The 16,420-nt window shown below is 37.4% G+C and overlaps 1 protein-coding gene across 1 annotated transcript in view; it reads right to left on the bottom strand.

Annotated features, from left to right (window-relative positions):
* The window catches only part of LOC101513373 (uncharacterized), a 31,924-nt gene that overhangs the window by 5,429 nt on the left and 10,075 nt on the right, over window positions 1-16,420 (bottom strand). Inside the window, exons 4-8 of the mRNA XM_012712286.2 lie at window positions 14,465-15,963; window positions 7,791-8,054; window positions 4,735-4,955; window positions 3,671-3,942; window positions 1-2,827 (exon numbers count right to left, since the gene is read on the bottom strand). Of these exons, the coding sequence (XP_012567740.1) occupies window positions 1-2,827; window positions 3,671-3,942; window positions 4,735-4,955; window positions 7,791-8,054; window positions 14,465-15,963 (5,083 nt within the window). The remainder of the gene's footprint in view (window positions 2,828-3,670; window positions 3,943-4,734; window positions 4,956-7,790; window positions 8,055-14,464; window positions 15,964-16,420) is intronic.

The raw sequence follows: 16,420 nt of genomic DNA, 5'->3' as shown, positions 1-16,420 counted from the left end.
CTTTCCAAGAAGATCACAGAAGTTGTTGCTAAAAAAAAGAGCGAAGTTAGAGAAAACAAATTCAACTACAGAACCTCCTAATGCCCAAACTTCTGGTGAAACTTCAGGGCGAGAGTTGGCTGTGTCTGCCTCAAAATCATCCAAATCGTGTGATTTCATGCACTCAATTCCAAGAAACTCAACTCTTTTGGCACATTCAATTATTACATCCACTTCAGTAGCAGTTCGAAGACCAAGTTTCCTTAAAATTCGAATCCATCCATCAGTGCTGAACCTTTCACCAGGAAACTTTTTTCTTTCACCAAAGAAAATAGATATTAATAAAGCGTCACCGGGATCAAACAGCTCCATGGGCTTCAACATGTCTGTTGAAAATTCATCAGAGTTTCTAACAAAATTAGTGTCTTTCAAAGCTTCAACCACAGATTGATCTGATTGAAGATCATGCCAATTTTTAAAAATATATACTAATATTTCTTCTTGTTCATTCTGAGTCTTCCTTTCAAAGCCAGGCAAGCCAAAGCGTACTAAGATCTGTTGATCACGCAACTCCAGTACCCCGAGGGCTCGAAGAAATGAACTTTCATTTGAATCAGTGGTATAAGAAAGACAATTCTCATCATATGGTTTAACAAATGAATTTGAAGGAATCATACACTGATCTTGACCTTGTAACTTAGTATAAGAACCAACAACTGTTTTATATATAGGGAGAGAACGCAAAACTTCAATTTCTTCCTGTGCGTAGCAGAGGCCATTGGAAGAGAATTCATCAGAAAAAAGTGAAAAAAGTGCATCACAATTTGAATTTGAGAAGTTAGTAGGTTCAGTGAAATATCCAGCTTGCTTTACTGCTACAAGTTTGGATGCAATAACTAGTCCTAGTGATCGACCAGGAATAGAAAAGCAATTGCTCGAAGCAGCACAATCAATAAATGCCTCATCAAAAATGGGTATGTTACACTGGTTTAACATTGGCAACAGCCAAGGGTGACTAATTTTGAGTCTTTCAAAAGCTGAAATGTAGGACTCAGCTAACTCGGCTTCTGAATTATTATCCCTAGATAACCCAACCTCACCCACATAACTTTCAGGAGATTCTCTTTCTAAAATCCTAGTAGTAGATGTCGGATGCTCCAAAGGAGGAGGAACAAAGACCAAATTCCGTTCTCTTACACGGCATAAAACTGGCCTACCAAGAAATGCAGGAATTAGGGGCCAATCAGAGAAAAGAGATAATTCTTCCTGTGAGCCCTTAAAACTTTTCCAGAATATTCTAATCCATTCAGAGGAAGGACCCCCTTGACTGCCAGAACCAGGCATTTTCTCCCATGAAAGCCACGGAGCCATATTTGCTCCTGTTACATGGTTCACCCAATCTTCATGAAAAATTAGCTTCATATGATGAGCCAGCAGATTGAGAGAGAAGTTCCGCAGTTTCAATAGTGTTTGAAGGGATGAGTTAGAAAAAATGTCAGCCAAGAGCTGCCGGTCTAACACTTTAGGATGAACAAATTTTTCTCCAAGGGGAACCATTAACGACTGTTGCTCCTTATTCCCAACCCAAAGTTCAGTTACGCCCAATTTCTTTAAATGGCCTGTGGCAGTTGGACATGGCAAACCTTTGAGTTCCGCAGCAACTGACATTAACTGGAGGTCCCTAGGTTGACCTATGCCTGTTACAAAATTCCTATAAGCTGAGGGTGCTCCTGCTCTACCAATATCATCAACGACACCCCGTCCAAAATCGAATAAAGCCTTCCCTAAACTTGTCACCATTTCCAATGCATCTCCAGAACTGGCTGCACCCTGAGTGGCTATGCCAGTGGAGCTGTTGGTATTAGACTCCCGCTGAGAAGAAGCGCTTCTAACAGCAGTTTCTGGGAACAAAACATTAGTACTAGCAAGATCAACTGGTACATTATCTCCGGGCAAACTAGATGACACTGTATACTGAATATCTGATAAGCAGTACTCAATAACATCTATATACATGTCAACTGAACGAAGGGTGATTGATTTTGAAGAAACTTTAAGGAGATCCCGAACCATTTTAGGTCTAATCTCACGCACTGAAAAACCCACCGCTTGGATTTCAGTTACCAATTCCCATGGTACTGAAAATACAGGATAATGCTCCTTTACAAAGCTGCAAACTGTAGCTGGAAGTAAAGTACCACCTATCCCATTCCCAGGTTGTGAGAGAAACATGCCTTCTTCTGCCTTGACTAAATTTCCTGAGTACAGCTGCCATACTGGAAGATCAATAATTCGAGAATAAAATGGATGTATTACCCGTTCTTTAAGGCATTCCCAGTCAGCTTTAAGAACTGTAGCTGAACTTGAAGGGGTGTTATTGTGATCACCAAGTTGATCATTTACAATGTGCCTCTCAGAAGAACGTGGCCAGAAGGAGTAGATTTGATCTCCAGAAGCCTTCAGAGAATGATTGATTGCAGGACGGATACTAGAATCAATTATAGAACTTGAAGCGTCCCTTCTCAGCTTTTGAATTTCCAAAACCATTTCAACATAGGAATCACATACACAAGACATAAGCTCTCTGTTCCATGATTCAATTAACTGATTTCCAACATCAAAGTGCCCCTCGGCTGAAGCCCCTTTGTCTTGGTATTTAAACAGATAACGGCCTCTGTTGTGACACACAAGGAAACACCCAAAGATGGTAACAGGCAGGTTTATACGACCAGACAAAGGAAGAGGGGTCATAATTGAGCTCATCGAGTATATATTCGAATGATGACCATTTCTTGATATAAGTGCTGCAATTCCGGCAACAGGAGTCAAGTTGTAGGCAAGATACCGTCTGAGAAGTAAATATGAAATATGAAACTTTAATTATGTTAACTCACAATCGACTCAAAAATAAAAATACTAGTTTACCCTCCTTCCAACTTCAACTGAAAAAAACGAATAAAGATAGCATATCTCTTAGAAAGGATAAACAAAAAGAATGTCTAAATTAAATACCAAAACCGAGGCAAGAAGTAAATAACAAATTTTCCAATCCTATTAAACCATGGCAATCAAGGAAGCCTCCAAAGCAAACTTTGTTCACTAATTAGAATTTAGATTGAAAATTCTTCACCACAGTCAAGGTGAGGACATCTGCTTTTGAAAAATAGTGGATTTTGTCTTTCTTCTCCTTTATCAAAAAAAATAACCAAAACATGGACAGGCAGAAGATAATAAAAGACATTAAAATACTCTAAATACATCCTAGAGAAATTATTTGGGAAACACCAATGAGCTAAATCATTGGCAGCTACATTAGCTTCTCGTGTAACAAACATGGACTTCCATGGAGAGTGAAGTGTGTACTTTTTTTAATATCAAGACAAATGAGAAATGCCAAATGAAAAGAATATTTTCCAAGAAACAACCCAAACTGTGGAAAATAACACATTCTTAAACTTCTCAGTTTCTAGTTTTCTTATTCATGACTATTTTATCTTTTAGTTAAATAAAGAGTTTTATGCTTCCCAAAAATGATCGATCAAAAAGTGAAAAGATTTTCAAGTCAAGTTAACAAAAGGCAAAAAACAGCCATTAATTAGTTGCAAGATATCAACATGGATTATTGATATCCATGCAATTTGTACATAATAGTAGACACATTATCCGCTACATTCTATATAAAAGAACATACCTATCAAGTGCCATATTTCTTGTTTGCCCAGAACCCAGGGTGAGTACAAGAAGCCACCGATCAATGAATGTAGTTCCTTCTAAACACAAACTCACATCTATTACAGGCATCTTTATTGCAGCATTAGAGCTGCTAAATAGTCTTGATAATTGGAACTTTCTCCATTTCTTTTCTGAAAATGGATTCCTCATAATAGAAGACGACGGATCGATGCTAATTGAAAAATTCTGGCATGGATGTGACTGTCCTTCCTCCCATGTTGATATTGATACCTGGACGGAAAAATCATAGCTGTCACTTGTAATAACTGCATCTAGATTATGTTACATTCTCTTACAAGAATCTATTATAATAGCAAAGATAAGTTGCATCTGCCTCAACAGATTTGCAATTGATCTGAATCCTAGCTGACACTATAAAAATGCAAACTGTTCTCTAGGTTTCAGTGATGACAATCATAATTAGAATTCCAGAATCTCTTCGTTACCTTTCTCTCTGATTCTACAATTCTCGACTGTTATCCCTAATTTCCTTTCACTTTCTCGTCAGCTCACCATTTTTAACATGATATAAAATCAAGAGTTTGATTTTGACCCTGACCAATGTAAAAGTCTACTAATTCCTTCCAAATTTCCAGTGATCCACCATCACTGCAGTGCCCCACTTTGGCAACCTCTGTTAGGTTCTGTTATAAATTTAACTGTCTACAACAACTCAGATCAATAGTATCTGTCTCAAGTCTCAACAGATTAGAAATTAATCTGCCTCAGATTGGTGTTCAGTGATGACAATCATAATTGTATTTCCAAAAACTGTTATCTTTCTCTCTATAATTTTCTACTGCTTTCCCTTATTTTCTCACTTTCTGGCTACAAAATGATTTAGAGTGAACAAAGAAATTTATTCTTAAAACCCTAGCTGGCAGGTGTGTCATGTTTCTCTTTCTCTTGGGTCTGATGCCTAAGATCCGGAGTTAGGATGCCTATATTATATTCCATTTTTTTCATCTTTGACCCCAATTTTCCTAGTTTCATCAATCTACAACAGAATAGTTATAAAATTACCTCCAATACTGATTTCAGAAATAAGAGTGCTCTAGACCCATGCTCCATAAATATGTCAGTAATATGCTTTATTTGGTTTGTCCCAAAGTCAGATCCAACCTTCAAGCAATCAGAGGATAGAGGCATGCGAATAATGGTAGAATCAGATAATGACCATAGGTCATTCTGATCAATGAGCATTGGACTAAACTGATCATGAAATCTTTGCTTCAGATCGGTACCTGAAAACCTCAAAAATAAACAACTCAGTTCTACTATTGTATAGAAAAGTGAATATCAAAATTGACGAAATATATATTTTCAGATTTTATAAATGAGAACAAATAAATAATAATGTTCTTTTATTTTTATGAAAACAAAAATGTTAATGAGCACAACACATAAAAGTATAAGATGACAGGAAAAAACACACTGCAAATATCCATGCAAGTAAATAGGAAATATCAAAACCTACAGGCCTTAAAATTTGTAGCACATCTAAGGGCGCATCTTTGAAACAATCGTTAACTGATTACCATAGAAGACGTCAGAGAATAAAATTACCAAATTTATGTATTGTTAGAATATTAGAAAATATCTTATAATATCTTTTATATTATATTAGAGTATCTTGAGTTATTTTCTATGATCACTTTATAATCATAGAGAATCTTAGAATATCTCTTATTATTATTATGATTTATTCCTAATTTAGGATTTAGTCTATGTTTCTCTATAAATAGAGATTAGTATTGAGTCTATTGTAATCAAGTTAGCATAAAGCTATTATCAATAATATTTAAACCCTAATTATTTTCTCTCCTCTTTTTCTCTAAAATCCCACAACTTCAACATGATATCAGAGCCTATTTCGATCCTCCTTGAAGATCATGTCCCTATTCCGTTGCCGAGTTCCCAACAGTTAGGGAATATAATTATAGATTCTCTTTTTTCAACGTGACATTCGTTTTCTATACCATTATCGTGTTACATTCCGACACCGGTTTCACTCGTTTTCTGTTGCTAAACTTGGAAAAACTGCTGTTGCAAACGGTGCATCGGCTAAGCAAGTCAAGATTGTTGATCCAGAGAAAGATGAAGTCGAATCTGATGATGATGACTCCGATGAAGATTTTTCTGAAGATGATGATACTGATGTTTCTGATGAGGTGGATACTATTGCTGATAGTGATAGTGATAGTGATGAGGGCAGTGAGAGTGATGAAGAGACTCTTGCCAAGAAGATGGATACTGATACAGATAGTGATGAGGACAGTGAGAGTGACGAAGAAACTCCAGCTAAGGAGGTGACTCTAATCAAGAAGAATCGTGCTAATGCTGGTGGTAGGTCAAAGTGTTTTGGTTTTGTCAGTTTCGAAAATCAAGACAATGCTGCTAATGTTGTGGAGGCATTGAATGGGTGTCCTGATTCAGATTCTTTGAATAGTGGTTATCCTAATTCTGGGAATAGTGGTCGCACAGATTGTGGTGTCCTTGGGAAGTGGACCGTGGAATCAGATTTTTGGTGGAGGAAACTCTCCAGCCTTTGTCGTGGCAACTGTTGTAGCCCTTATGAGTGAGCTCTTAGCTGACAGGTTTGGAAAATTTGCAATTCCATTGATGGGATTTTTCTTGGTGCACGATTATTCTCTTCGATGGTTCCAGATCTACCCTTACTCTCCAATTTTAATCAACGAAAATATGTGTCATTGTTCAAACAACCGTTATCTCTCCTATTTTGGACGCATTTTCTTATTCTGTTGATCGATCATGACTTCGTTTCGTTAGAGTCGTGATGCGTCTTCTTCGGTGTTTGTCGTGCAATTTAGTTCTTACTAATATATTATAACCGTGGTTTCTATTCCCACCGACGATCATTTCGATGCACTGGCCTTGCCTTTCTCTCCTTGAAGCACGCATCTATCTCCTTGAAGCAAATTTAAGTTTAAATATTGAGTCTCCATTATTATTGGTTTGAAGCTTCCAAATGCAATTTTTAGAAGAACGGAGCTTGCTTTGTTCAATTGCCTACCATGAATTTCTCTGAGGCTGATGATCAATCAGACTATCTGGCTAGGCTATATTTATAGCAATTCTCTCCGACTTGACATGCATCCCTGAGTTGCCTCTCCATCTTTTTTATTATTTTGTAGAGCAAAACATTGTTTTCTTGTAGCAAGCTAAAGCTTAGTAAGCTTTAGCTTGACGAGGAGTGTTAGAATATTAGAAAATATCTTATAATATCTTTTATATTATATTAGAGTATCTTGAGTTATTTTCTATGATCAATTTATAATCATAGAGAATCTTAGAATATCTCTTATTATTATTATGATTTATTCCTAATTTAGAATTTAGTCTATGTTTCTCTATAAATAGAGATTAGTATTGAGTCTATTGTAATCAAGTTAGCATAAAGCTATTATCAATAATATTTAAACCCTAATTATTTTCTCTCCTCTTTTTCTCTAAAATCCCACAACTTCAACATGTATGAATGAATTTCTTGAAAGTTTATTTCTAGTTTAAGAATAATTAACAACTTGAATGACTATGTCAGTAACTGGTTGCTCCTTAACCACTCTTTATATACCATTAACCAATTGAGTGATTAATTATTCAAAAATTGAAAATAATTCTACCGACAATATTTTTTGTGCAAAATAAATTACCACAGATTTATCTTCTATAAGTTTCAAAGAAAATAACAAAGTACAAATTGTGTACTTCAATAAATTTGAAGAGAAAGGTATGCGGAAAAGAAATTATTTCAGTGAATTGTTACAATTAACTAGTTGAGTGTGTTTCCCTCTTTCTTTGTTATGAGTCTTGTTGGACAAAATTGTATTAGTAGTTTAAAATTTTCAGTCCAAATGCTGAAAACATCGATGCAGACTACTCTCAGAGCCAACCGCCCCTCCATCCGACATTGTAAAATATGTAAGACCGTAAGACCTAAAGTACTTACTGTACAGTAACATATAGCTGTTAACAGTGCAGTAAAAAGAATCATCAATGCAACTGAAAACAAAAAATGAAGAAACTATTTTGCATTAATATAGACCATCACACTATACCTATCAAAGAAAACATCTTTGCTGAGGGGGCATTAGTTGAAAGTGCAGCGAGTACCAAACCACGAGGATCGAACATATAAAAGTAACCGCCAGATACGACTGAGAGAACGTCACATATGGAATAGCAACTAACCAATCCTAAACCATAATTAAGTGTGTTGCCGCGTAATCTCCATGGAGGAAGGAGCTGGAAATTACTAAATTCCTCTCGACTCAAGCAAGCACCTTCAAAAATTGCTACAAGAGCAGGCCCTTGGTATTCGCCTGTATGAATAAACCATGCCATGTTAAGATCAATTTAGAGAAGTTATCAAAAACAGTTAAACACAGCATTGTCATTTCACTACAAATAAACAGCATAAGCTATGAAATACCTTAGCCTGCAAAATAAATTTGAGAATCATAAAGCTGTGAACAGCTTGCTACCACTATGGCATACAAAAATGTCTGGAACAATTATGCAAGAGAGAGGGCAGCTATATGCACGACTCTCCCACTACAATCTATGCAGCCTCTTACTTGCTTGAGCAGAGAAGCTGTTTCGATAACTAGAACCTGTAGCTACCAAATCACAAGGCAGCAACCTAACTGCTGAATGAGGAAGGTAAGGAATACACCTAGAACCCTTGACTAAAAAGAATCTTAAATTTACAGCCTCCTCAACAACGGTGTTCTTTCTACTTAAACCCCCCATTACACTGGTCCAACTCTGCCACTGCGTCTTTCTATAAGACCCTACAAGACCTGCACCTTTACTCAGATCATATAGCTCAACCCACAAGTTTAAATTTGGAGAGGGGTGACTGGCATGATGAATCCACCAATCCAACCCAGCACAGATTCAACCATTTTCTATAACCTTGGGGCACCACTTGGATTAAAAAACATTTAGTGGGGAAATGCTTAAAATCAGAGATCAAATATGCACGCCAATAAAATTTAGATAAGTGTTAAAATTCAGTGTATGTTTTAATTATTCCTTGATTGTGCAACATTCTAGGCTAATTGTTAGTAGTCCTAGTCACTACAATTTCCTAGACATTGAATGTAATTATTGCAGCATCATTATAAATAGGAAGGTGTGTGATCTCATTAGATACGCAAGAAAAACAGAAATTTTCTCATATTTTTCATGGTATCAGAGCAGGATCTGATTCTGTGACCCATCTATGTGCTTCACTACCGCTGCCTGGGCGGCAAATGCCGCTGGCAACACCACCTTTTTTCAGTCTTTCAACTTTTTGTCTTCATACAGTCATTTGTCGCTGTCAACTCCGGCTGCCTTCTAGCAACCAGCTACAGCTGCCTGAAAAGCGCTGCCTACACTGTGCGTTTTTCCATTGACTTTTTTTCTTCTTTCAAACACAAGTGTGCTTTACACCAGTTGTCACTAATTTGTTCTTTTTTTTACCTTGTTACAGCTGTGCCAACACCAGCTGCCCCTTTTCTAGTGCGCATCCAAAACCAACAAACACCGCCGCACAATCCTTCGACGAGCACGACGGTGCTTTTCCGGTCGCCAACCGACACTGCACGCGTGTCCGTCTTCTCTATGTGTGGGTCCCACACGCCTCCACCAAATATGTGCGTGAGAGCGCATGCACCTGTCTCCGACCACCTTCTGTGAGTCTTTTCATGATTTAGTTTTCAGTAACCTCTCATCTTTCAACTCCCCCTTCCGCATTGTATCTACTACTTTGAGAACTTAATTGCTCAGACAATCATTTTTGTCAAAATATGTTTCTGTTTAATATCCCTCAAGTATAGGGATTCAGTTGCATAGGAGTACTAGTAGGGATTCAGTTATATAGGAGTACTAGTAGGGATTTAGTTATATATGAGTAATCATAGGGATTCAGTTATATAGGAGTACTAGTAGGGATTTAGTTATATATGCGTAATCATAGGATTTGGTTATTTAGTAATCTAGTATAGATATATCTGATGTATTACCAATATATTTAAGTTTCAATAAATATAATTTTATTCTAATTCTTAACATGGTATCAATCAGAACAAGTTCTGATTTTGTGATCTGTCTTTGTGCTTCACTACCGCTGCCGGCAGCAGCAAATGCCGCCAACAGCACCACTTTTTTAAGTGTTTCAATTTTTTGGCTTCATACAGTCATTTGTCACTTTCTAACAACCAGCCACGACGCTACAACTCCCCTCAAAAGCACCGCTTTCACGAGGCGTTATCGCGAATCAAGCGGCACCTCCTCACCCAACCTGCTTTCAAAGAAGTTGGAATAGAGTTTATGGATTTATATAGCTACTTGATTCCAGTTTATGAAATAGAGCCTCTTGAGAAAATTACAGATGCATATCTTGATCAATATTTGTGGTATGAAGGTGACAAACGTCATCTCTTTCCCAACTGGATCAAGCCAGCAGATTCAGAGCCACCACCTCTTTTAGTTTACAAATGGTGTCAAGGTATAAACAATTTGCAGGGTATATGGGACACCAGTGATGGTCAGTGTGTTGTGATGCTGCAAACCAAGTTTGAGAAATTTTTCAAGAAGATTGATTTAACAATGTTAAATAGGCTTCTCCGTCTTGTTCTAGATCACAACATTGCAGATTATGTCACTGCAAAAAACATTGTTGTGTTGTCATACAAGGATATGAGCCACACAAATTCATATGGTCCTATACGTGGTCTACAGTTTGCATCCTTTGTTGTTCAATATTATGGTCTGGTATTAGATCTTCTGCTTCTTGGATTGACTCGAGCGAGTGAGATTGCTGGTCCACCATAGATGCCTAATGAGTTCATTACTTATTGGGACACCAAAGTTGAGACCAGGCATCCAATTAGGCTGTATTCTCGGTACATAGACCGGGTTCACATATTATTTCGCTTCACCCATGAGGAGGCACGGGATCTCATTCAACGATATCTTACTGAGCACCCTGATCCTAACAATGAGAACATGGTGGGGTATAATAATAAGAAGTGCTAGCCAAGAGATGCAAGAATGAGGCTCATGAAGCATGATGTCAATTTTGGGAGGAGTGTCTTTTGAGATATGAAAAACCGTCTTCCTCGAAGCATCACCACTCTGGAATGGGAAAACAGTTTCCTTTCTGTTTACAGCAAAGATAATCTGAACTTGCTTTTCAGCATGTGTGGATTTGAAGTGAGGATACTTCCTAAAATTAGAATGACTCAAGAAGCATTTAGTAATACAAGAGATGGTGTCTGGAATCTCCAGAATGAACAGACAAAAGAAAGGACAGTTGTTGCTTTCTTAAGAGTTGACGATGAACACGTGAAAGTGTTTGAGAATCGTGTAAGGCAGATTCTTATGTCTTCCGGTTCCACTACATTCACAAAAATTCTCAATAAGTGGAATACAGCTTCAATAGGACTCATGACTTATTTCCGAGAGGCAACTGTACATACTCAAGAGCTGTTGGATTTCCTTGTCAAATGTGAAAATAAAATTCAAACTCGTATCAAGATTGGACTCAACTCAAAGATGGCTAGCAGGTTTCCACATGTTATTTTCTACACCCCCAAGGAAATTGGAGGGCTTGGAATGTTGTCTATGGGTCACATTTTGATTCCACAAAATGACCTATGATACAGTCAGCAAACAGACCTTGGTGTTTGTGCAGAGTTTGGGGTTATGTATTCAAACCTCTTGTTGGAAAGGCTCTATCGAGGTTAAATGTTGTGATCCAACATCCTAATGCACTTCATTCAGATAATGTAATGGCATATGACAATGCAGTTTCTGCTCTGGGAAAAATTTGCCAATTTCACCGGGACAGTATTGATTCTGCTCAGGTAGTTCCAGCATGGTTAAACTGTCTGCCAATAAAAAGTGATTTGATTGAGGCAAAAGTTGTTCACGATCAACTTTGTTCAATGGCGGAAAGGTCTGACAGTAAGATGTTAGGCCCAAACAATCAATACCTTCCCAAAATTGTCTCGGTGTTTGCTGAGGTTTTATGTGCTGGTAAAGATCTTGCAACAGAACAAACAGCTGGCCGAATGGTGAGTTTACTCAGACAGCTCCAGCAAACACTACCGCCCGCTACCCTTGCCTCCACTTGGTCATCTTTGCAACCGCAACAACAGCTTGCTTTACAATCCATCCTTTCTGCGTAGTTTTCATCTCTTTGCTGCATCGCAGTCCATCATTTCTTCATTGCATCTAGGTTGGCAGTTGGTGTCTTGCACTTTTTGGGAACAAGATTTTTCCGGTTTGGTGGTCTATAATTGTTACCCATTCTTTTTGCCATAAGATGGTTTCCCATCATTCATTCTTGCATGGTATTTTTATAGCAACATGGCTCCAGTTCTGAGAATGCAGAGTCAATTGTGATTGGAAAGGAAATTTTCTGTAGAATGTGTATATTATTATGAGTGTTCATGGTGCGATTGAGTCTAAAAGGAGGTTAAGCAGTTGTGGTGTTAGAGCTTCACCTGCTATTCCTGTTTTTTTTGTTCTTACATTATTGCGTGAGAATGCATGCACCTGTCTCTGGTCCCCCTCTGCAAGTCTTTTCATGATGTGATGTACTGGTCGTGCCTTTATCTCCCTGAAGCATGCCGCTCACTCCTTGAAACATATTCAAGTTTAAATATTTTGAGTCTCCGATATTATTGTTTTGAAGCTTCCAAATGCAGTCTTTTAGAAGAACAGAGCTTGCTTTGTTCAATTGTTTGTCATGAATTTCTCCCTGACTGATGATCAATCAGGCTATCTGGCTAGGTTATATTTATAGCAATTTTCTTCGACTTCAAATGCATCCCTGAGTTGCCTTTCCATCTTTTTTATTATTTTGTGGAGCAAAACATTGTTTTCTTGTAGCAAGCTAAAGTTAAGCTTTAGCTTGAGGGGGAATGTTGTACCATTGCCGCCTAGACGTTTTGTCAATAGGAGGAGGGAGTATTTGAGTGCCAGGAGTAGAATCACCGGGTCATTAGGTGGGGGAAAAGATGGGCCAGAATCGCTAGTACCTTCTTCATTCGCCATTTCAGATTCAGCTTGGTTATCGTATTCAGATTGTGAAGATCGACTATTACTACTTTCACCTTGAACACTATAAGAATTCAGCATCAAATCCTTTGCCGGTTTGTCATGTTCTTTGTTGTCATCATAAGGAGTCTGCTGCTGAGATTGTAGCCTTGCATTCCAAAGTTTCAATGCTTGAACATTATCAAGAGCAAACTCCACTATCGACCGATATTTAGGACCAAAAGTTTCAGGCTTAGAAACACCTGAAACCTTGTCAGACTCCTTAGATGCTTTACTATTTGCATCCTGAACCTTTCTTGCAATATCTGCTTCCTTGTCAAAATCATCTTCAGAAAGTAACATCTTCCACTACGACGCCATCAGTATCACTATCCTCTCCATGATCAGATTGTTTGTCAACATGCTCGACATCATCCTTAGTACCCAGTCAACAGCTATGAGACGAGTCCCAAACTATAATCCATTGAGTTTTCGAATGGCACTTTTGTTGTGGCTCTTGCTTCCGCATAAAACTACCGTACTTTATTGTGGTCATTTTGCCGCCTTCATTGCGGTTTTCGTCTTCATTGCGATTTCTATTTCTTAGCCACCTTCATTGTGGCCCTTTTTGTTGCCTTCATTGCAGCAACTTGAGATTTCTTTTTGGCCTAATTTGCACTCTATATAACTCCTCCCATGACAACCTTGCAGATCTTCTAACTAAATGGCTAAACATTAGCAACTTTGAAAGAATTGTATTCAAGCTGGGAATAGAGAACACCTATTCACCAGCTTGAGGGGGAGTGTCAAAATATGTTTCTGTTTAATATCCCTCAAGTATAGGGATTCAGTTGAATAGGAGTACTAGTAGGGACTCAGTTATATAGGAGTACTAGTAGGGATTTAGTTATATATGAGTACTAATAGGGATTCAGTTATATAGGAGTACTAGTAGGGATTTAGTTATATATGAGTAATCATAGGATTTGGTTGTTTAGTAATCTAGTATAAATATATCTGATGTATTACCAATATATTTAAGTTTCAATAAATATAATTTTATTCTAATTCTTGACAATTTTGTTCCCACCGAAGATCAATCTAGTGTGACTCTATTCCCACATATTAGTAGCGTCTTTTATTCTCATCGACGATCAACCCGGTGGTGACTCTATTCCCACATATGAATCATATTAGTGGCGCATTTTATTTCCACTGATGATCAATCCAGTGGTGACTCTTTCACACATGAATCATTAATGGTGTCTTCTCGCTTCAAACTAGTCCAACAATTGTCAACCTTAGTTTCATTTTTTTTTTTGATAAAATGTTTTGATGTAACAAGCTTAAAGCATAGTACGCTTTATCTTGAGGGGGAGTATTAAAATTCAGTATGTGTTTTAATTATTTTTTGATTGTGCAACATCTTAGACTATTGTTAGTAGTCTTAGTCAATACAATTTCCTAGACACTGAATATAATTATTGCAGCATCATTATAAATAGGAAGGTGTGTGATTTCATTAAACACACAAGAAAATCATAAATTTTCTCATATTTTTCAATGAGAAATAACTAGAGCTTCCCAAATGATCAAAGGGTACAAAACTACATCATCTGTTGAAAGAATTTCCTATACATTTACCTTTAAAAGAAATTTGGCAAGTTCGTTAAAAATGTTTTTATAAAAAAAATCTCACCTAAATTGTGCTGAAGCAAAGACTGGCGAGGATGTTCCCTCTTATCATAAATTAGGTGTAATTTCTTGGCTTTGCAGCAATCTGCCAACTCAAGAAGGTCAAATAACAAGAATTCATTGTTTCCATACAGAGCCAAAAGTTCATTTATTTTATTGTAGTCCATGCACGGCAGATCTTTAGTCATATCTTCACTAACTAAAGAGAGGCAGCGAACTGACTGTACACCTAGCCTTTCTGCTAGATCATTGCTGATACTTGGATGCACATAATGTCTCCCAACAAGAGAACTGTTTTCTAGCCAAGGTGCATCATTATATACAAGATCTCCTGCATGCATCAGAACTCCAAAAGCATCAGGAATCAACAAGGGACTATCAAAAGGCTCAAAATGTGGCTTCTCCAGGAAACATTCTTGTATAGCTTCAAGAACACAACAGACAAAATTTAATTGGTCTACTGAAAGTGGAACCCCATGCACATCATTCTGCAGTTTCTGTAGTACATGAAGGTAGTCCGAAACACCAAAACTCAATTTGACTCCTAACTTTATCATCAAATCTTTATACTCTGACAGTTCAGATGGTACCACATATAAATAAGGAGTAAATTTTACTGGTGAATCAAATGCCAGAGCATTCGGTGATACAAAATCATCACCAATCCAGACCCATGAAACACCATCTAACCCTGCTTTCAGTTCAATGAAGTCATCAGTACTGATACATTCTTGCAATTTTGAATAAAGGCAAGGTATTTCCTTTTGTAACTGAGCATCAAAACCAGGATCCAGCAATGAATGTGTCTTCAGCTGCTTGTAGGCCTTCGATAGTTCAATTAATTGTTTTGATAAAACACCTGCTGTTGGGGAATCCATCCACCCAAGTTTTGTTTGTAGATATGTCTTGTCACATTCATCATCTAATATGAGCATTGAAGAAGATACCATCCACATCTGTGATTTAGGCCTCACAATTGTGGGGGATGCTACTTGGTTACTGGATTGTAACCAAGGAAGTCCCCTAACAGGTGGATCAGAAATAACTGGACACCAAGAAATTAGCTTCAATTCAGACCAAAATTCTTCTTCTAACATGTCATAAATAGAGCTGCTTACATATGAATCTGTATCATTTGTGGAGCTCTCATCTTTACAAAAGTCATCACATACAACAGCATCATCCATTATGTTGCTGCTTCCCACAGCCATGCCACTCCACTCATCACCATTCTTACTTTCTTCTTTATTTGAGAGCTTAAGAGATAATTTATCTAAAATACCCAGTAACTCTCTACCATGCTTGGAGGCTTCAATGTCTCCAGAATCGTGCAACAAGCTCACTGATCTAGCACAATCAAGCAAACCAGAAAATCCCAGAGTTGTCCTGAGTCCAAGGCTAACTAAAGTATCCAAAATTTCTGGATCTAAAAATTTGTCAGAGGGAAAAAAAGCATCCACACGCAGCATCTTTTTAAGCTGAGGAACCCGAGGATCATAAAGCCTGCAATAACATTCTAGTCAGCAATCCAAACGTCAGTTTTTAAGCAAGTAAATTAGTTAATCAAGAAGCTTAACCCTTTAAGGATAAAATATCAATAGACGATATTATGCACCAGACATTTAATGTTTGCATTTATACAAAATTACTTCAAATAATTTACAGATAACATGATATCTAACTGGAACAAATTTTTATCAAGTAATTAGTGCATAACCAGTTTTGGCTTGGTCAAAACTCCAACATGATTGCAAACATATATTGTTGTTAAAGCCTGAGTACTACCAATCCAATTCAGATTGCAGGTTAAACACATTTTTTAAATTATTATCAGAACAGATTCTTTTAGCATAGGCAATTAAAATGTCAATAAGCTCCTCATTAAAAAAAATTTATTTGTTAGGAACCCAGGATTTGGATTCCTAAGAAAGAACACTTTTATTAAGAACCAGGAGATAAA

The sequence above is a fragment of the Cicer arietinum genome, chromosome 4, assembly GCF_000331145.2.
Source record: "Cicer arietinum cultivar CDC Frontier isolate Library 1 chromosome 4, Cicar.CDCFrontier_v2.0, whole genome shotgun sequence".
Taxonomy (NCBI): domain Eukaryota; kingdom Viridiplantae; phylum Streptophyta; class Magnoliopsida; order Fabales; family Fabaceae; genus Cicer; species Cicer arietinum.
This window is presented reverse-complemented; position numbering and strand designations above follow the sequence as displayed.